General features: G+C 40.6%; 1 protein-coding gene and 1 non-coding gene across 3 annotated transcripts; both read right to left on the bottom strand.

Annotated features, from left to right (window-relative positions):
- Positions 1–1,956: 1,956 nt before the first annotated feature.
- Positions 1,957–21,744, bottom strand: PRKRA (protein activator of interferon induced protein kinase EIF2AK2). 2 transcript variants are annotated; one of them, XM_033859978.2, is made up of 8 exons: positions 21,536–21,744; positions 20,810–20,979; positions 17,190–17,271; positions 14,497–14,575; positions 13,328–13,445; positions 11,411–11,505; positions 5,744–5,918; positions 1,957–2,673 (listed from the first exon to the last, which is right to left on the bottom strand). In XM_033859978.2, exons 1-8 carry the CDS (start codon positions 21,598–21,600, stop codon positions 2,516–2,518), a joined length of 942 nt encoding a protein of 313 aa, XP_033715869.1. In that variant the 5' UTR covers positions 21,601–21,744; the 3' UTR covers positions 1,957–2,515. The 2 variants fall into 2 exon arrangements, with proteins under 2 accessions (XP_033715869.1, XP_073663636.1); XM_073807535.1 differs by lacking the exon at positions 21,536–21,744 and adding an exon at positions 17,574–18,016 and having other exon boundaries at positions 20,810–20,948.
- On the bottom strand, positions 9,879–9,985 carry LOC117313105 (U6 spliceosomal RNA). Its single transcript, XR_004527568.1, has one exon. It is a non-coding gene; the product is annotated as a U6 spliceosomal RNA (small nuclear RNA).
- Positions 21,745–21,825: the final 81 nt, after the last annotated feature.

Below are 21,825 nucleotides of genomic sequence, written 5' to 3'. Positions count from 1 at the left end.
CACGATTCAAATTCAGGCATTTTTCTCTTCCATCAACTGGCCACACAGGGTCACCGGCAACAGGTGTGAACTGAGGGAGAGGCACCGGTGCAACAGTGGTGCCTGGACTTGGGAGTCCAGGCTGCCTGCTTATGTAGCATCCTGTGCCCTCTGGGCATATTTGTGTTTGCTCCTAGATGTATCTTCCATGTTACAATGGTTTGCGACATGACTCAACCCAACCTTATGAGTTTATGGGACTGAAAGAACCCAGCTCATTATTGGTGGTTTTGGCTACATGGCTACCAAGCATCCCATCATAAGGTGCTACATCTCTACCAGGGCACACTGGCACATCAGGAGCTGTTGAGAGGTGTTTACTTCTCCGCTATAGATGGCATGGTCTTGATCCAGAATCCTTGGCATCCACATTGTGATTTTCCCATTGGAACTTGTCATAAACTCCACACAGCATATTTCCCCACTACTGATGCATCTAATGCAACAGGCATAGTTGCCTGTTCAGCCTATTTGAGTCACTCACCTAACATGGTTAACAGTATAACCAATTAGATTGGTTAAGAGCCTTGACAAAATGCTGTTAAAGAACACCTCATGGTGCAGGTAACTCCCTAGCACAGCTGGACAGTCTGACAGAGGTGGCATTTGAACAGTATTTTTTCTTTTTTTTTTTTTGCGGTACGCGGGCCTCTCACCGTTGTGGCCACTCCCGTTGCGGAGCACAGGCTCCGGACGCGCAGGCTCAGCGGCCACGGCTCACGGGCCCAGCTGCTCCGCGGCATGTGGGATCTTCCCGGACCGGGGCACAAACCCATGTCCCCTGAATCGGCAGGCGGACTCTCAACCACTGCGCCACCAGGGAAGCCCTGAACAGTATTTTTAAGAACACATGCTTCCTCCATAGCCCGAAGTAGAGAAAGCATAGGCAGAAGGAAGAGCATGGCTTCTGGGTACCTTATACTCAGATCTCATCATTTTTTCAGTACATTTGAACTGCTTAGAACCCAAGTACATTGCCCTTTCCCCCTGTTGGACCTCATCTTCTTCTTCCAACACCTTATGAAACCTCCCCCCAACTTATCCTCTTCACGGTGGGCATTTTACTGTGCAAAAGGGTCTGATGTCGTCTCTAAAGTGAGTTCATTGTGCCCTGTCTATATTCCAGAGCATTCATAAACACCCAAGGTTAATCCGATCTTAATGCTCCACTTTGTGCCTAAACTTGTTTCCAGTCTTTGTGTGTTCCTTAACCTCACCCCCAAAATAACTGAAATCTTGATTTAATTGATGTACACATGGCTTATAACGTGAAACTAAGTTAAATGCTCTTTACAGCTTTAAACAAGTTACACACACTGGTTTCCCTTTATTATGTAGGTTTATTCTTCTCAAAGGATTGCACTCAGGTTATCCTCTTTTTTCCAGACAGAAAAACATTTGTTACATACTTCCTGCTAGACTGACACTTGAGGTTGTCAACATCTACCTTTATCACTGAGCGCTCTCTTCCTCTCTGACGTATTCCCTGATCTACAGGTGTAGCACTCTCAGCTGGCACTGACAGATGGCAGACTTGAGGTGTTATGAGATGACATATGAAAACATAAAAGGCAAAATGAAAATCTGCTCATGAGACTTATTCCCTAACCTTTGAAGCACTCACTATTTTGTTTGAAACATTCTTGTAACTGAATTGAGTGCACTGGAAAGTTTTGTTTCAGTAATTCTAATGCTTTTTCAACTACTATTCATCTATGAATGGTTATATGTCAAAGCATAAGACAACACTGCATATGCGTAGAGAAAATGTGGAAGTGATTCATCACATATGCATTTGTAAATTTTAGGTTTTTTTTTTTTTAACCTTTGACTCTAAGAAATAAACTAGAGATATGTAAATAACACAGTATCCACATTGTAATGTTACAAGAATGGCTAAAAAGAACAGGGCCACAGTCGAGTCAGTAGCACTTTAATGAAATGAACAGAACCCATTATAACAATAGCTCTTTATTACATGGATTCAAATACACAGCAGACCAATCACGTTCCCTGAAATTTAACAATCACATTCAATTAAAACCTGTTAGTGCGTTCCTCAACACTAATTCTAAGGGGCTTCCTTTGAAATCCCTTTACAAAGCCTTGCACAAAGAAGAGGTTAAGCACCAGTAGGAAAGACTGTTGCTAGCAGTTTTATTTTATCCTCCTCCTCCTCAACAACAACAATCATGCAGTTTTTTCCTTCTATGTACATGGCATTGTAAAATGGGTGCTACACTCTGCCTATGGTACAAAGTTTATAAATACAATATACCAATACAAAGTCGAAGCCATTAAAAACATCTTAATAACAACTACCAGGAGATAATTAAATCTGGAGTGTTCATGGAATCTATGAAGAGATTTAGAACCAACACACAAACTCAAACATTATAGTAAATGTCTTACTTGGGAAGGGGAGAAAGGGGACCTTCTTATGTGCTACTGAAGGGTTTTCTAAGTTGTTCCACGTTTACTTTCTTTCTGCTATTATCTTTAAATACTGCAGAGCATTGTGAGCTGCGTCACTCTGTGCACTGCCACAGGAGATCCCCGAGCCATGACAGACTGTGATGGGACTGGTGGACAATTCAGCGAGACATTGATACTGTCCATTGGCACTCAGTTCTTCTGCAATGACACATTCAAACGTGATGATTAATGCCACGTGCATAGAAAGCAGATCCTTTGTAAAAACAACACAATTGCTATTACCGTCTTTCTCCCTAAGCGTCCATGGTATACTACTCCACTTATCATCTTTGTCATTCTTGTACAAACTGCCCAGCTACAGCGGTTCTCAAACACAGCTGTGCTTCATAATCACCTGGGGGAACTTTAAAGAAATCCAGGTGCCTGGGCCTCACTCCAGCCTGCTCTATCAGAAACGCAGGGTTAGGGGTTGGAGTGGCCAGATTCCTGCATTTTCAAAGAGCTCCCAAGGCAATTTTAATGTGGTTAGTTTAACAGTGTTTGCAAATTACTGAACCACAGCAACTTTTTTAAAAGGGAAAAAAAAACATTTGCTAGAGGACTGGAGAGACTGTATTTTCCACTCTGAAGTCTACAGTTATTTTCAGTAGACACTGAACCAGGAAATACACGGTTCAGGGCAAAACCTCCCTTGTGATGTCATGTTCTTTGGTTATTAAGTCTGTGCAGAGAGTTTAATTCCACTTTGTATATTTGTTTAGGATGTTTTAAAACAACACTGAAGCCCTGAAAACAAACGGTCTTAACATCTGATGAATCACTCTTACTAAAGATGGTTTATTGAGACAGGGAAAGGAGTAGAAACAGGTGAGTTGTTTGAAATTGTCATGATTAAATGTTATTTCAGCTAGAATCAATATAGTATAAAATATCCAGATACAATGGGATTATTTAATGTGTGAAGAGGCTTTCTAGTTCTAGCATCTAGGTTCTTTTTTTTTGCGGTACGCGGGCCTCTCACTGTTGTGGCCTCTCCCGTTGCGGAGCACAGGCTCCGGATGTGCAGGCTCAGCGGCCATGGCTCACGGGCCCAGCTACTCCGCGGCATGTGGGATCTTCCCGGACCGGGGCACGAACCCGCATCCCCTGCATCGGCAGGCGGACTCTCAACCACTGCGCCACCACGGAAGCCTTAGGTTCATTTTTAAATTGAGGTAAAAGTCACGTAACATAAAGTTAACCGTTTTAAAGTGAACTATTCAGTGGCATTTAGTACATTCACAATGTTGTGCAACCACCACCTCTATCCAGTTCCAGAACATTCTCACCGTTTCATCACCCCAAGGGAAAACACTATCCCCACCCGTACCGCCCAGCCCCTGGCAACTACCAATCTGTGGATTAACCTATTCTGGATAGTTCGTGGAAATGGACTCATGTGTGACTATTTTTGTCTGTCTTTCACTTAGTATAATTATTTTTGAGGTTTATCCATGTTGTAGCATATATCAGAACTTCGTTCTTTTTTGTGGCTGAATCGTATTTCATGGCATGTATATACCACAGTTGGTTTATTCATTCATCTGTCAATGGACGTTGGGCTGTTTCTACCTCTTGGCTATTGTGAATAGTACTGCTATGAACATGTGTGTACAGGTATCTGTTGGAATACCAGCTTTCAATTCTTTTGGGTACATACTTAGCAGTAGAGTTACTAAGTCATACGGTAATTCATTTGAGGAGCAACAAAACTCCTCAGATTTTCCACAGCAGCTAAACTATTTTACGTGTTCACTATGTAACATATGAGGGCTACAATTTCTCTATATCTTTACCAGCATTGGTTATTTTCTATTTTATTCATCATAGCCATCTTACTGGGTGTGAATTGGTACCTCACTGTTGTTTTGATTGGCATGTCCCTGATGACTAATGATAGTGAGCACATTCTCACGTGCTTCTTGGCCATTTGTAGATCTTCTCTGGAGAACACTGAGGTTCTTTTGAAAGTAATTGCATAGAAGTTAGTCAAATTAACTGACTGTGGTTTTTAAACTGCTGTTCTATGTTTACAAGAACTATTTAGTTCTTAAAATTCCTAAGGAGCATTTCAAAGTCATCATTAATTTGTAATCTAAAAAAGCCATCTCAAGTTTCCTTCTATTCCCAGATTCAAAACCTTCCATAGTCATATTCATGACATGGCTTATTCATCTGTGTCTCAAACACCCAACAATGTGTAGATACTTAAGAAATATTTTTTGAATGAATGGTCTCTCAATCAGCTACGTTTTCTGATCATCTTTCTGCATTATTCCCCAGGTTCTGCATAATTCTCAGTATATTGAGGCACTGTACCTGACCCATCATTCAATCCCAAAGTAGTAGAGAAAATCAGAAGTTCTTTCAGTCCCTAAACACCCTACTTTCTCAGTGCTAGTAGTTCTGACAAGCTAGGTCCCCCCAGGTCACTAAGGCTAGAATAAGGGGTATCAAATTCTTCACATACTATACTGATGTTAAATCAAGACACCAAAAACACACAAGAACACACACATACAAACAAATTAGCCAGTTATAAACTGCATTAAAAGAAAATCCACACTGATTGCTTTCCAATCTGTCTGCATTTGTCTATCTGAGTGATTATGAGCTAGAAAAAATATAGCAGTTCATAGCTGAGATGAGATAAAACTATAAATTGTCCCCATTTATCTCCCAGAAGTGGTACACAGTGATAAAGTGGAGAGAAGACGTCTGGCCTGACCCCACAAACTTGGTACTTGTTCTAGAAATGTGGGTGCCTTTTTATTTGTCAAGCTGCCCATCAGGGCTGGTTTAATAGATATTGTATCAGCAGGGACTCTTCTAATCTGGCTCTACCGCTGACTAGCAGCTATGTTATCTCAGGCAAGTTTCTCAACCTTTCTTTGTCTTACTTTCCTCACATATATAAGAATAATAGAATCTACTTCACAGTTTGAGGATTCTGTGGGTTGAAATATGTTATGTCCTTAGAACAGTATCTGGCACATAGTAACTCTATAACTCTTAGCTATTATTGTTTTTATTATTATAACTGTATAGATGTTACCTCTATTTTTATTGTTTATAAGAATGGGACATACTAATGATATATGTTACTGTTCTAGTAATTATATATAGTCAGAATCCCCAATCAATGAAAAAAATTATAATAGAGGTTTTGTTCCTCAAACATTTAAAAAAATAAACAGGTTTTAGCATAAGCTAAAGAAAAAAATCATACCTATATCCAAATATGTTATATTAAAACCTTGTTCCTTTGCAATTTCACTAAGCAGCTGGATGTAATCTGTATTTGGAATACTGAGGAGGCTTCTTTTCAGTAAGTTGATCTTTTCACCAGGAGAATTCCTCAAGGAATGCCAAGTACAACCTAAAGAATGTCCTACCACATTTGTCTGAAAAACAGAGACGAAAGTTAAGACTCTTGGACTGGGTTCCAACGCTATTATAAGTATTAATTAAGCACTCACATTTAATACTTTATAAAGCATGTTTAAACTTCCCGATTTAAACTAGATAGCACTAACAAGCACACACATTTAACAAACACCACAATGTTAAAGAAAAAAGAATGTGCAATAATATACTGGAAGTATTTAAAAATACTTTTGTATAGTATAAAGGTCTCAGTCAAAATTTCTGATGGTCACGTTAAGATGTATAACATATTTAAGAGCACGATAAACAAATCTGCGATACAGCTGACCCTTGAACAACATGGGGGTTGAGGCAGCCGACACTCCTCACAGTCAAAAGTCCATGTATAACTTATAGTCGGCCCTCTGTATCCACAGTTCTGCATCCACAGAATCAACCAACCGTGGAGTGTAGTATTTACTATGGAAACAAATCTGCATATAAGTGGACCTGAGCAGTTAAAACCTGTGTTGTTCAAGGGTCAACTGTAATCGAGTCTGCCTAATGGAGCAATTTACAAATTAAAATATAAAGGAATTTTCATATCTTTATGGCTTCTTGTATTAAATACCAGTCTCTGTAACTGACAGCTGTAAAGCAGAAAACAAAGAAACTGTAGACAAGGTGAAATGTGCAAGTTTGAGAACAAGACGTTCAAATGAATGGCATGATGTCAAAAAATTCTTATCAGACTTATCCCAGAACCCAACTGAGTTTTTTTTTTCTGTTTTCTTTTCTCCTTTTCCTCTTTTCTTTATTTTCCCCTCTATCTTTACTTTTTCACTTCTGTTCTTAGAATACTTTGCAGTTCCATGTTAGTTTACGGTTTTTAAATTGCTTTCATATAATATGCCATTAGAAAAACCACAAAAAACTACTCTCTGAAGTAAGTAGGGCAACCTGTCCTTTGGTCTTATTTATCAATGAGCTTGACAGAGGTTAAGGGATTTTCAAAAGATCATAGGGATGGCCATGATAAAGAATTGGGTAATTTTTGCATAATTTGCAAAATGTACTAAGTAGAATTTTACATTCCTTGACTGGAACTTTAAAAAATGCTGTTTTTAAAAAAATCGTAGGTCATCCATATAGTAAAAGGATACCTGTAACAAGAACAAATACATACGAAGAACAGTCTCTTTTCCTTGCTGCCCCTTCCCCAGACTTCTATTCCACTCCCCAGAGATACTTGCTATATTAAACACCTCTTCAGTATACTTCCGTACGCATTCTATGCACGTTTAAGCAGACACACGTATAATCTTTTTAAACAAAAATGATAGCTTACTCTTCTACACCTGATACTGTTAAGTTTTCTCATCTGTTAAGTTTTCTCATATCACTGCACTGCACATACATGCACTACAGTTACCTTACCAGTCTCCAACTGTAGGTTTTAGGTTGTTTCTGGTTTCTTTCACTAACAGTGTTACAATGAAACTCTTTTGCACTTGGATGACTTTCTCGACAGAATAATTTCTAGAAGTAGAACTGCTGAGTCAAAGAACATGTATGCTTTTAATTTTGATAAATATTAATACTTCCAAACTGATTAATGAGCCAATGTATACTTCCATCAAGTGTCTTGGAGGGTGTTTGTTTTCGCACACCCTAGCCAATACCAGGTATTGTCAAACTTTGTAGGTTTTGTCAAACTAAAGGTGAAAATAGTATCTTGTTTAACATGCATGAATAAAGTTGAACATTTTTTTCCCCACCATTTGTATTTCTTCTACTGGGTTGCCTTTTTTATTGATGTGTAAGCTTTATGTTTGGTATTGAAAACAGTCCCTTCCTACTCATGTGTTCAAAACAGTTTCTTCTTACTTTGTTTTTATTAGTTTTATTTACAGACATTTTGCTGTGCAGTGTAGGTTTATGTAGTTAAATTTGTGAATCTTACTTTACAGCGTCTATGTTTTAAGTTATGCTTAAAAAGGCTTTTCCATGCTAAGAATTTTAAAAGGAAAGCTCTTCCATGTTTTCTCATACAGTTCCAATTCTTACGTTTAAATCTTTGATCCATTTGAAATTTATTTTAATGTAAGGAATAAGGTAGCAACCTAAATATATCATACACCTGTGTGCATGTGTATTCCGCCACCCCTCACCTCCCCCCACAATGTGGCTGTAAGTTATTTCTATACCATTCATCCTCTCACCCACTGATGTGAAATCTCACTGTTGTCATACACTATCTTCCTATATGGATTGGCATCTATACCTATCCTCTGTCTATTGCGATACAAAAGCTGTTTTAACTACTATAGTTTTATAGTATGTTTTATTTTCTGGTAGGGTATAACCCCACCTCCCGTACTCTTCCTTTTCAGTTTTCTTGGCTATTCTTGAGTTTATTTTTCCAGATAAACTCAGTAAAGTTGTATCAAGATCCAAAATGAATTCTGGTAGATTCTGACTAAGACTATATTACATTTTCATATATTTACAGTATTGAGTCTTTCTATCAAAAATAGATAGCTTTACATTCATTCAATTTCTGTTAAATCCCTCACTAGAGTTTTAAAGTTTTTCTCATATGAGTCCTGCACATTTCTTTCTAAGTTTATTCCCTGTCATATTATCCTCTTTTCTACTATTGAGAATAGGATCTTCTATATTCCATTTTGTAATATTGATAAATAGGGAAGCTATTAATTTTTTCTAGTATGCTTTTTCAGGACAGAGTTTCTATTTTGCTATAAAATGATCAATGTTATCAAGCTTCATACATTTTATTATTAAAAGTAATACACACATACAACAAAAAAATTAAATAGTACAGAATTATAAAAGCAACAATCCTCCTCCCTACCTTCAAGTCCTCTTTCCAGAAGCAATAATTTTCACCTTTCTATTTTTAATTATTCTAGTGGTTACCTTTGTAACAGAAATAATATGAGAAAGCTATTGATTCTGTATATTAATTTTATGATCAGTTACCTTGATGAATTCTCTTATTATATCTGGTAGTTTTTCTCTAGGGCTTTATAGGGATACAATTATATTATTTATAGTTAATGATTGTTTCTATCTCCTCTTATTTCCAACCTCTTGTTTTCTGATTATGCTGGTTGATACTTCTAGAACAATGTTTAAAAAAAAGGGTATCAGGAATTCCCAGGCAGTCCTGGGAAGTCGTGAGGACTCAGCACTTTCACGGCTGAGGGCCTGGGTTCAAACCCTGGTTGGGGAACTAAGATCCCAAGAGCTGCATGGTGTGACCCAAAGGAAAAAAAAAAGGTATCTGTGGGCATCCTTGCCTTATTTCTGAAATTAATGGGAATGGATAAGCTATGTAAACATGTACCCATGATTTTGATTTTTTTCCTGAGGTATATATTTTATTTTATTTATTTATTTTTAACATCTTTATTGGAGTATAATTGCTTTACAGTGTTGTGTTAGTTTCTGCTGTATAACAAAGTGAAGCAGCTATATGTATACATATATCCCCATATCCCCTCCCTCTTGCATCTCCCTCCGACCCTCCCTATCCTGCCCCTCTAGGTGGTCACAAAGCACCGAGCTGATCTCACCGTGCTATGCAGCTGCTTCCCACTAGCTATTTTACATTTGGTAGTGTATATATGTCAGTGCTACTCTTTCACTTTGTCCCAGCTTACCCTTCCCCCTCCCTGTGTACTCAAGTCCATTCTCTATGTCTGCGTCTTTATTCCTGTCCTGCCCTGAGGTTCATCAGAAACATTTAGTTTTTTTAAGATTCCACATATATGTGTTAGCATATGGTATTTGTTTTTCTCTTTCTGACTTACTTCACTCTGTATGACAGTCTCTAGGTCCGTCCACCTCACTACAAATAACTCAATTTCATTTCTTTTTATGGCTGAGTAATATTCCATTGTATATATGTGCCACGTCTTCTTTATCCATTCATCTGTCAATGGACACTTAGGTTGCTTCCACGTCCTGGCTATAAAAATATGGGACGATTCATGAATTTGCATGTCATTCTTGCACAGGGGCCATGCTAATCTTCTCTTTATCCTTCCAATTTTAGTTTCTGTGCTGCCGAAGCGAGCACTGAGGTATATATTTTAAATCACAATAGGGATATTTTACAAGAGTTTATCAGTAATGACTGTCAAAATTTTTTGGCATCTATTGAGAGGATAATGTTTTTCTCCTTTAACCCATTAATGTGATTAGTTATAGTAATAGATTTACCAACACTGAAACACTCTTACAGTCCTAAAATCTCTTAAGTTCTCTATCTGAATACCAGCTCCCTACTCAACATTTTCACTTAGCTACTCCACAAACATTTCAAATTCAATATATCCTACGTTTAGCTCACTATCTGCTCCCCCTCAAATCCTACTCATCTTTTGTGTTCCCCATATTATTGAATGGTACCACCATCTACTCTGTTGCCAAGCTAAAAATGTTTATTTCTTTCTTTTTCCTTACTCCCTACATGTAATCAGTTACCATGCCCCATTCACTTCAGTTTTCTAAATAATTTTTAAATCGTTCATTTCAACTGCCACTACCTTAGTCTAGGACACCATCATTTCTCATCTGCTTTTCTAAAACAGCATTGTAGCAGGTCTCTTTGACTCTAATATTCATTCACTCACCATAATGCTGCCAGTGATTTCCCTTCTAATGTATAAATTAGATCTTGTCCTTTACATATTAAATTTATTTAATGACTTTGCACTACCCTCAGGATAAAGTTCAATCTCCTTAACATAGTAGTTCCTGCAAGATTCAATCCCTCTTTTCCTTTCCGGCCTCATTGTTTGAGACTCCCTCCCTCCAAATCTATGAATATGCTCCAGCCATCCCAAATTACTCTGCGGTCCTAGATCACATAAAGTGTTTCACTCCTGGGTCTTTGTACATGGTCTTTCTTCTCTCTGGAATTCTTTTCTCCTGTTGTCATCCTATAGGTCTCAGCTCAGCTATTACTTCCTCCAAGAAGTCTTCCTAAAACCCCGTCTTAGTTGGATCCTTCTCCTACGTTCCCAAGACGCCTCTGGAAGGACCAGTCTGTAGGGTTCTTTTCTCTTTCAGTAGGCTGGCTACAAACTCCTTAGGGCCAGAGACTATCTCGTTCACCAAATGCCAGTACCTGGCATCAAGCTTGGCAAATAATGAGTTCCCTAAATGTTTGCTGAGTGGATAAATGAATGGATGAACCAAGAGATGGGAGTGAATTGTCAATCTGAAGGCAAAAGTGGCACTAGTGACTTACCATCTTTAGATACCATCATATTATTCTGAATTTGACTGTGCCTCCCAAACTCTCTTACCTGGCCACGCCTGTGATCCTGGCTCACATACTGCAAGCAGCTAAAATTGGGGTAGTGTATTACTCAACAGTTAAGGGATTTGTTTAAAACTGCAACTCTGAAGTATCTATACAAAAAGAAATCTAGAGAAGTTTCCTACAGCAACAGATGTTTAATCACATTAACATTGTAGACCTCCGATCATTACTCACCAAAGAAATGTGGTTCTCTGGAGAGATATTACTGAATTTGGCAAGAAATTTCTCAGCAGCATTTCTCTTGGCTTGTTTCTTTGATGCCCCCTTTCCTAAATAAAGAAAAAGAAATAGTAGGTTTAGAAAATAAGCTAGTGTCCATAGAGAATGACCAAATGTTTAATGTACTGTGTTTGGTCAGAGAACAATCTCATGGTTTTTGTATACTATTCTTTTTTTTTTTTTTTTTTTTTCCGGTACGCGGGCCTCTCACTGTTGTGGCCTCTCCCGTTGCGGAGCACAGGCTCCAGACGCGCAGGCCCAGCGGCCCAGCCGCTCCGCAGCACGCGGGATCCTCCTGGACCGGGGCAGGAACCCGCGCCCCCCTGCGTCGGCAGGCGGACTCCCAACCACTGCGCCACCAGGGAAGCCCGTATACTATTCTTTTACAGACGTGACATCTTTACTTGTTGTGCTTCATACAACTGTTAATGGTTACATTTTTGAAGACGTTTCTTTAACAGTTTATCTTTAATAGTTACACTTTGTTTTTCTTTAACAGATGTATCTCCCTATGTCTAGCTTTAATGAACCATATTTGGTTTAATTCTGACTAAATATTCAAATTTACCAAGGTACATTTGAATTACAACTGCTATCTTTCAATGTCTATTTCTTGCTTATAATCTCCTATACACTGATAACTATGTGGAATTTCTTTCTTTAACATGAATAAGAAGGGCATAGGAGAGGCTAGAGTTGAAAGACACTATCAATATCATCTATTTCCATGTTTACAGATTTAAAAACTGAGATCCAGGCAGGGAGATTAAGCAATTTACCTAAACTTGCAAATCAAGGACTGCATCAAGAACAGGAAGCTGAGGTTCCTGCTTCTGGCCTAGGGCTTTCTGCACTGGCCCACACTACCTCTCAAGGGCAAACAGCTGCTTATTACTTAAGACTAATATCTAACCAAGGTAAAATTCCATTTCAAGCCACTTAACAAAAACATGCTAGAGAAGTTAAAATAGGAATCCTCAGGAGTACTTTATTAAGTGACTTTTTTCTCATAGTCTGTGGCCTTTACAACGTAAAGTTGTTGTAATTTAAAAGGTTAATTTCTACTTTATTTTTATCCCACTGCAATTTTTTGCCATCAGCCTCTTAATAATCATCTTGTTTTCAAATGTAATCTTCTTGTCCTCCTATCTTCTAGAATAGCTATTGAAACTCCAAGAGATTTACTACTGCTTTTTTCTCCAAAATGATTTTTAAGTCCCTATTATATCAATGAAGACTGTTTAAAGAGTCAATTATTTATTTGTTTCTCCATTACCAACTCATAATTTTAAAAAATATCAAATTAAGAAGTAAAGTATTCTTAAGCCAAACATTTATACTTAAATTCAACTGCAGAAGACTTCCCTGGTGGTGCAGTGGTTAAGAATCTGCCTGCCAATGCAGGGGACATGGGTTTGATCCCTGGTCCAGGAAAATCCCACATGCCGTGGAGCAACTAAGCCTGTGCGCCACAACTACTGAGCCTGTGCTCTAGAGCCTGCAAGCCACAACTACTGAGCCCACGTGCCACAACTACTGAAGCCCAAGCGCCTAGAGCCCGTGCTCTGCAACGAGAAGCCACCACAATGAGAAGCCTGCGCACCGCAATAAAGAGTAACCCCGCTCGCCGCAACTAGAGAAAGCCCGCGCGCAACAACGAAAACCCAACGCAACCAAAAATAAATAATAAATTTAAAAAATTAAAAAAAAAAATTCAACTGCAGAAAGTTAGAAACAGTAGACCAGGAGTGTCAGTTTTTTTCCCCATAGAAATATTTGAAAAGAAATCGCAACAGAAATTTCTATGGTCATTCATCTTCTCAAAATATTTCAAATGTCTTCAACTGTATGAGGGTAAAAAGGAATAAGTACCAGTTTCCATGAATGACTCTAGCCTGCAAATTGTGGTATATTCTCTCTTATGAGCAGGTCCTCCCTCCTGGGAAAGGGTATATTCAGGAAGTCTCCAGCCATGATGAATAGCCAATTCCTAGAAAATCGAGATGAGGATTTATTAGTAATTTTTACTATGCAGTGGCTCAATCACACAAATGATATTCTCTCATGATTTTGATCCCATATCTATTTATATGTTTGCAAAGAATAATGATATTCTGCAATGAAAAAAATGAGAGAAGGCCCTCTATTTCCCAGAGATATTCCTGCATTTTATATCTTATAGGCCCACAATACCAAAACGGAAGCAGTTTTCCTGTGGTGAAGCAGTGAATGGTGCTCTTCCATTAAGCTGTAGTGAGTTGATATCAAAGAGTTCAAACAGAAAGACAAGCTACGTTCAGCCTCTGGGAACATCAGAGAGGACAGCTACAGGTCTCACAGCCATCAGTTCCTAAAGCCTCTCCCCTCCTAACTATAACCTTCCATACCCATGGCTGCCTAACTAACTACATTCGATCGAGAGCAGATGAGAAGCAGACAGCAAACAAACACACTTGGATGAGGCTGAGAAAAGAAGGGGAAGAAAACTACAGAAAAACTCACAGAGGAGGAAAGAGACCAAAGGACTGGTTGGATAATAGGGAGGGGAGTTGTCCAACAGAGCACATGGATAGTCTGCAAGGAGGATATTCTGCACACAGAAATTCAAAGCTGAATATATTTTTTTGGTAGAATAAGCAAATAAGCAAACGACTTCCCTTTTCTTGAGTTAGGTAACTCAGTTTGGGTTCTTATAAAGTCTTCTGTCTCAACAGAAGTAGAGATTTGTCACAAGAGTGGCAACAAATATTCTTAAAATATAAAACACTCTACCCATGTGCACTGAGGTCCTGCTGATCTCAAATGAGAATTCCACAAACCAAAGGCAGATACTGTATATGGAAGAAAATCCAAAACATAAATAAATAGGAAAATAATTTCAAGTTAGCACTTTAACATCTAATGATCATAACCTGGAACACAAAATGTTATACCATCTTTAAAATATTAATTCCTTCTCTCAGCCCTTATGATATTATCAAAATTTATGGCATTTTTTTCAGTAGACAAAAAGTTAAGTATGGAAAAACTGTGCCACTTACCTGTAATGAACCAATAGGATTAAGCTGGTTCTTTGGTTGCTTGGAAGGGTCAGGCATTAAGGGATCCGGAACTGCAAAGCTAAACATTTTTATAAAGTGTTATAAAACAAAATAATCTCCCCCAAATTATTAAGTAAAGGACAAGCATTTTCAATTTAGCTTTCCATGCCTTTGCTGTTGCCTTTCCTTCTACATGGAATACCCTTCTCGCCCACCTCTTCTGTAAGAATCTGATCTATCCATCATCCAAGGTATACCTCAATTGCCACTTCCTCTCAGAAGCCTATTCTTTTACCCCAGTGGAACATAACTTCTCCCTTCTTTGAACCACTGTAGCATTTGGTTTGACACTTTCTTAAACAAATTATTTTACCATAAGTTGTACACTCTTACAAATACATGTGATTTGTCTATCCCTCACCACACCTCTCCCCTGTTCAGACTATAAAATCCTTAATAGTAGGGCCTATGTATTACTTGCCCTCATAAGCCTTGCAGTGCTTTATATATAATAGATGCTCAATAAAAATGTATTTAAATAAAGCACACTATTGTTACAACTACAAAAAAAGGGAAGACTAACAGGAAGTTTAGCCTGGCAATGTAAACCATACAGATCATAAATGTAGCTTTTTCATCCAGATAATTATGGAAGAAAGACCTGGTTTGATCTATTATCTGCTCTATGCTAGGATAATCTTCCTAAGATTTATATTTATCTTGTATAAAATTGATGGCCAGCATGAATCTGATTTGAGCATGTGGGGACTGTGATTAGAGAAAAAGAGAACAACCTCTTCTAAGTAGTGTGAACTTAGTAGTTACTTGGGTGATGGATGCCTAACGTGGAACAAGCTGCATTTCAAGGTTACTGCCACCTAAGCAGCTAGAGGCATTTCTTCCATGACCAGTGAGGTTGTTATTGCCATTTCCTCAATTTCCTCACGTTTCTTTTCTTTTTTTTGCGGTACACGGGCCTCTCACTGTTGTGGCCTCTCCCGTTGCGGAGCACAGGCTCCAGACGCACAGGCTCAGCGGCCATGGCTCACGGGCCCAGCCGCTCCACGGCATGCAGGATCCTCCCGGACTGGGGCACGAACCCGTGTCCCCTGCATCGGCAGGCAGACTCTCAACCACTGTGCCACCAGGGAAGCCCTCAAGTTTCTTTTCTACCTGCCAGAATTTCAAGCTTTACATAAGCTGATGAGATACAAATATTCACTTGCAATGCTGTACACTGAAGCTACCCAAGTAATTGTGATGGAGAAGTGAGAAAGTCTCTATCATATTAGGCCACTTTCAGCCTGATTTACAGCTTAGCAATTACCATCTTATCTGTCAAGAAGCACAAATACATAGTAAGGTTTGTTAGCCTTTTTTGCTGACAAAGTGAAGTGCCCATGTGCAGAAAGGACACTCTGTATACTAATTTCTATGAATATATGCAACACTTTGGGTTGACCTTTGGATTGCACAGAAATGGCATGGCCGTCACCAGCAAGGGGAAAATCCAAAACCCGCCATGCCATTTGGCATGTCCAGAAGGCTAGCATAAATCATTTATAATGTATGACCCTAGTCATTTTGTGAGATCCAAGGCTTTTGCTGGTTGGTTCTAAACTACCTAAAAGGTTTAGAATTACTAAGTAAATGGGAGGAACACTGCATGAGAACCTAAATATCAATATATCCCTAAGCCAGAAGTTCTTCTATGACTAGGAAACAAAAAACCCATCCTAAATTCCCATGGGCCTCTGCTCTCAGCTATGAGCAGATATACCAGATTGTACTCCAAATATACTTGAGTGCACGTAAAGGGAAGAATTTACAGGCAAAATGTGCTCCTGGATGTGCCCATTAGAAATCAAAGGACACCAATTTACAATACATGAGATGCTCCAGGACCAGTGCTCCTTCCAAAAGCACCTAAGGTGATAACAAATTTATTTTGGAAATATTTGTCAAGAATTAACATCCCAGGGGCTTCCCTGGTGGCACAGTGTTTAAGATTCCGCCTGCCAATGCAGGGGACACAGGTTCGAGCCCTGGTCCAGGAAGATCCCACATGCCGTGGAGCAGCTAAGCTTGTGCGCCACAACTACTGAGCCTGCGCGCTACAACCCGCGAGCCACAACTACTGAAGCCTGTGCGCCTGCAGCCTGTACTCCGCAACAAGGGAAGCCACTGCAATGAGAAGCCCTCGGCAGCTAGAGAAAGCCCATGCACAGACACAGAAGACCCAATGCAGCCAAAAAAAAATAAATCAATCAAATAAATGTATTAAAAAAAAAGAATTAACATCACATTTAGAAGGAAATCCCTTTGTCTCCTTTCAAATTCGAATTTCTAAAAGAATACTTTTAGCTGATCTTTTTCTATCTCACACCTTGTTTTCTTCATTGTAGAAACAAACTCTTAATCCAGTAAGATGTTTGCCAGAAACACTCTGGTTTTCTAGTGTTGCACCTCATCTACTAATTAATAGAGCCTTCATCTACTAATTAATAGCTGGATTTAATTTCTTACGGATAAAGTTGTCTTTAGTGGATGACAGGTCTTCACAAGGAAATAGAATTTTAGAGCTAGATATTAACAACTGTTTACTTTGTTGCTTTTGTGAGCATGTTCAAACTTTTAACCTTGCCTCAGCCATGATATTTTTGAGCTGCAGAATACAAAGAAATTTAGCTCACCAAATACTTGCATTGGCTTTCAAAATGTTTATGGCAGCCTCTGCAGCTCTATGTTTCGCCAGCTTCTTACTTGTACCTTCACCTGAATTAAGGTTAAAAAAAAAAAACTCTTTACATCCTGTGAAAATGTGAGGCTTACATAGATGTTTGCATAATACAAAACAAAGCCACTACACATTTTATATATATACACACTAGGTAATAAAAACATACACTTGCATACAGTTATACACTGAAATAAAATACCATATGAAGTTAATACATTAAAAAATCTCTGTGATTTAAAAAATTGTATGTGTTTTTGTATACCTGTATAAAAATCGTTATACAGGTATACATTATACATGCTTATTACATAAAGTAATAAAGTAGACTATGTCATACCTTCTGAAGAAATGCAACTTATTCCATTATTCTTAGAAAGGAAATTCTTCTATAGCAACAAGTTTCCTTTAAAGGAGCCACTTACAGCAACACCGTTTGTCAGCAAAATGTGCACCCTTTCACTGTAACAACCCCTCCTATACTGAATTAAACCCCTCTGCTTGGCTAAGCAGTCATGACTACCTGTTGGATACAGTGGGGGAAGGTTTGTATAGGGAAGAAGTTGAGAGATTACCCTAAGCGTCTTCCATATAATCTGTATCCCTTACATGGGTAGCTAAGGGGGCAGAAGAGACTAGGCCTGACTAATCACTGAGACTGATGCCTAATTTTAGTAAGCAACCACACAAGTAAATTGTAAATTCAGTCTTTTTCCTTCTGACTTCAAACTAGGTGTTGAGACCCTTTCCAAAGTGGTATCAGAATGCTGATGTCCATTCCTCCTGTGTGGAGGAAAGAAAAGGAACATGGAACAAATTTCAAGCATGGCTCTCAAGTGTTGGAGACCACATAAACCACACTTATTTACCCACTAACATAGGTATTAAGGATATACCCTTGACCAATGTGGGAGTTAGGGGCACCGACCCTCTGCGCTGTTGAAAATCTACCCATAATTTATAGTCAGCCCTCTGTATCTTTAGTTCCTCCATTTCTAGCTTCCTCGGTAACTACGGAATCAACCAACCATGGATTGTATGGTACTGTAGTATTTACTACTGAAAAAGATTCTCGTATGAGTGGACTGCGTAATTCAAAACCGTGTTGTTCAAGGGTCAACCGTAGTAGAGAGCTAAGCAGGGTCCCTGCCCTTAAAGAGTATACAGCCTAATGTGTGAGATTCTGTCTATAAAAAGACATCTGGGGGCTTCCCTGGTGACGCAGTGGTTGAGAGTCCGCCTGCCAATGCAGGGGACACGGGTTCGTGCCCTGGTCCGGGAAGATCCCACATGCCGCGGAGCGGCTGGGCCCGTGAGCCATGGCCGCTGAGCCTGCGCGTCCGGAGCCTGTGCTCCGCAGCGGGAGAGGCCACAACAGTGAGAGGCTCGCGTACCAAAAGAAAAAAAAAAGACGTCTGAAATGTGGAGTATCACAGCAGGCCTAAGTGCAGGTTGTAGGGTAGCCTACAAAAGGGATAGCTCCCCTACTCTTGGTAAGGATTCAGAAAGGTTTCATGAAGGAGGAGATAACTAAACAAGGACCTGAAAGATCAGTAAAAGTTAGTGAGGTGAGGAGAGCTGGAGGATTAGGAAGAGCACTGTAGGTGGAGAAAGTACTTGCAGAGCCTCAGAGGTAACACACAGCATGGTGTTCTCAGGCCCCAAGTTGTAGGGGACAGTAAGAGCTTGAGGAAAGGAACTTTGAGGCAAAAGGCGAGAGAGCTGAAGGGTAGGAGAGGTCAAAGAATGGTCTCCTAAATTTGTGCTTATCAAACTTTAGGAATTGCCTGGGAATTTGGTTAGAATGCATACTAACAGTAGGTGTTGGATGGGGCCTGATACTCTGCACTTCTTTGAAGTGCCCAGGTGATAGCAATGCTGCTGTCGACCACATTTTGAGAAGTAAGGTTGTCAATGATGTTAAGAAATTTATATTCATCCAGAGGGTGATGGGAAAACCACTGAATGGATTTTAAAAAGAGGAAGTACATGCACAGATTTGAATGCCAGAAAAAACACTCTGGTTTTTGTGTGGAAAATGGACACCACAAGATAGAAGCTAAAAGAGCAGCTATGAGGCTGCAACTATAATCCATGTGGCTCGGATGGTAGCAACAGAAAGATGAGAGAAGCAGACAGATTCAAGAGATATTTAGGAAGTAGGATTTGGGGGCAGACTGGACAATAGGCAGAGGGAGAAGAAGGTGAAACCCAAATTTCTACTGTAAGCAGACGGGTGACGGTGGTGCCTTTACTGAGCTGGAGAATGCAGGGGAAATGGATTTGAGAGAGAAGATGGATTCAATTTGGGACAGTGAGAGACTGAGGTGTCTTTGGGTCATCCAAGCAATAATGCCTAGCAAGCACAGGCAGATACACTGTTCTGTAACTGCACCTGGGCTGAAGACAGAGGTTTCAGAATTATCAGCCTTTAGATAGTATTTGAAGCCACGGAGGTAGATAAGCTTGCACAGGAAGACAGGACAGTGTGAGAAGAGTAGGGGGACTAAGCAGTTGCCACAGGTTGTTAATCTTTGATCTAAAACACACTGAAGGGAAAAAGGCTACTTTTGAGTTTTCACTGAATGTTTTAAAATAGACCAGCTAAAGCAGTAGTGCAAATGTTGATTCCATGGTTCATATGAGGAATCTTCTAGCTACAATCTAGCTACAATCCACCTGCCCCACATAGACAAAAAATCTTCAAAATTTTCTTAAAGTGGCTTCAATGAAAATAGCGGAATCCAGATTTTCAGGGACACAAACAAATGATGCCTTCAGATTACCAGATGGTGGAACTTCAGCCTTCTTGCTGAATTTTTTTCTTGGCATTCTTCCAAATTAAATTTAGTATTCAATATTTTTTGTGTTTGCCATTAAATAGATACATAAGGAATAAAATGTCTACATTTACAAATGGGCTACTTCAGTTATCATTTGCTCAAGTTCAATGACCATAATAAGGTGAATCTTAATTTTGAAACTTCATTGCTGTGTGACCTTGGGCATGTTTCTTATAATCTCTCTGGACCTATTTCCTCATGTATAAAAAAGGTGATAACATCTTATTAAAATACTGTACAGTGCCAGGAACTAGAAGCTGCTATGCAATATAGTGTAGTTGAGCTTTCCGCCTTCCTCATTTTGCTTGGATACAGAACTGAGTGTGGTACAATGGGCCCAAACTGCCAAATGAGTCCATACATAGAGGGGAGCAGCTCAGAAAATTCTGGGGTCATGCCTCCTGGCATCTGCTATAACCTATGAAATTTGACAGCACCTACTGATTCATCTATGGCTGCTCCAAGAGCCTTTCCTGCTTCTCCCTAATTCTTGGAAGATCCCTAGGAGGATCCTAGGGTATGTTTCTGAGCTTCTCTTGGTATCTGGGGAACAGAAAATTAGGGAGAGGATCAGGAAGTTGGAAAGTCCCAATGACCTGAGAAAGGTATCAGTTTTAAGAGCCTGCTCCTCACCGTTGTCTCTGGTAAAAAGGGTACTTTTCCGAACTAAGAAGCAATACCAAGTCTGACCCGCCAACCCACATGGTTATCGGGGTTCGTTGTGCATACAGACCTGTGCAGGTTATGTCACCAACGGTTACTCTGAAGGTGAAAGTGGGCACGTGTATTTGCACATCGGATCTTTCACATTCATAAACTGGGATGTTCTTGGTCTTCATGCCGTATTCATGTAATACCTGAATTGGTGTTTTCCCTGGCTTAGCTGTGATCATCTTCCCCAAACTGCAAAAACCAGAAAAAGCTGTGCTTTGCATGTCAAAGCGGGGAGGGAAGCAGAAGCAAATAAAGACTAGTTTTAACAGCCACCAACGGTGACGCCGGAGGCACCGAAGCTCCCCGTCGGCCAGGGCTAGAGCTGGCGAGGCGCGACAGTCTCCCGGCCCCGCTGCGGCGGGCGGCGGGCAGGGTGAGGGAGGTCTTTAGGGAGACAACTTGAATGCGGGTAGGAGGGATTCGCGGGGGAATCGGGAGGTACGCTCGGGTGCTGCAACCTCCCGGGACCAAGGCTATAAACCCCTTTCCCAGGCGGCGGCCGTGAAACACCTCCGGCCACCCCGAGCCTCCCGAGGCCGCAGGAGGGGCGGGGCCGGGCCGTAGACCCCGGCCCGCTCGCCGCCGAGAGGGCGGGGCCGAGCGCCCGCCAGCAGCCGCGAGGACGCGAGCGCCAGGAAGGGGCTTTACCCAGAATGCCGCTGGACAGCCGGCTCCCCCGCCCCCTCCTCTATTGCCCACCACTCCCGGCCCTGCCCCGCTCGGTCCCGACCGCCCGGGCGCTGACCTGAAGGTCCCGCTGTCCTCGCGCTCCAGCGGCGGAGCCGCGGCGCGATGCCTGCTCTGAGACATGGCCAGAAGGGACGGCTTTGCGGCGGGAGGAAGAGCAGTGTGGAGCGACGTCTTCGCTCCGCGGGTCGGTCGGTACCCGAGAGGAGCGAGCTAGAGCCGACGCCGCCACCTCCTCCCCTCCTCCGACTCCCCTTCTCTTCCCCGCTTGCGTCCCTCCAGGGGATGGGCGGGGGGCGGAGGCGGAGCTTCTGTGCGGTAGCGCCGGTCCCGGCTGCCGGTCACGCC

This window comes from Tursiops truncatus, chromosome 7, assembly GCF_011762595.2.
Source record: "Tursiops truncatus isolate mTurTru1 chromosome 7, mTurTru1.mat.Y, whole genome shotgun sequence".
Lineage (NCBI taxonomy): Eukaryota > Metazoa > Chordata > Mammalia > Artiodactyla > Delphinidae > Tursiops > Tursiops truncatus.
Note: the sequence above shows the minus strand (reverse complement) of the source record. Positions and strands in the feature narration are given on the sequence as shown.

Bases quoted from the DNA above. Each gene is read 5' to 3' on its own strand.
- PRKRA (XM_033859978.2), bottom strand. From the start codon at position 21,600: ATGTCTCAGAGCAGGCATCGCGCCGCGGCTCCGCCGCTGGAGCGCGAG. The intron at 20,980-21,535 runs GTCAGCGCCCGG...TGGTTTTTGCAG, and splicing joins GAGGACAGCGGGACCTTCAG to TTTGGGGAAGATGATCACAG. The intron at 17,272-20,809 runs GTCTGTATGCAC...ACCTTAATTCAG, and splicing joins TGGTGACATAACCTGCACAG to GTGAAGGTACAAGTAAGAAG.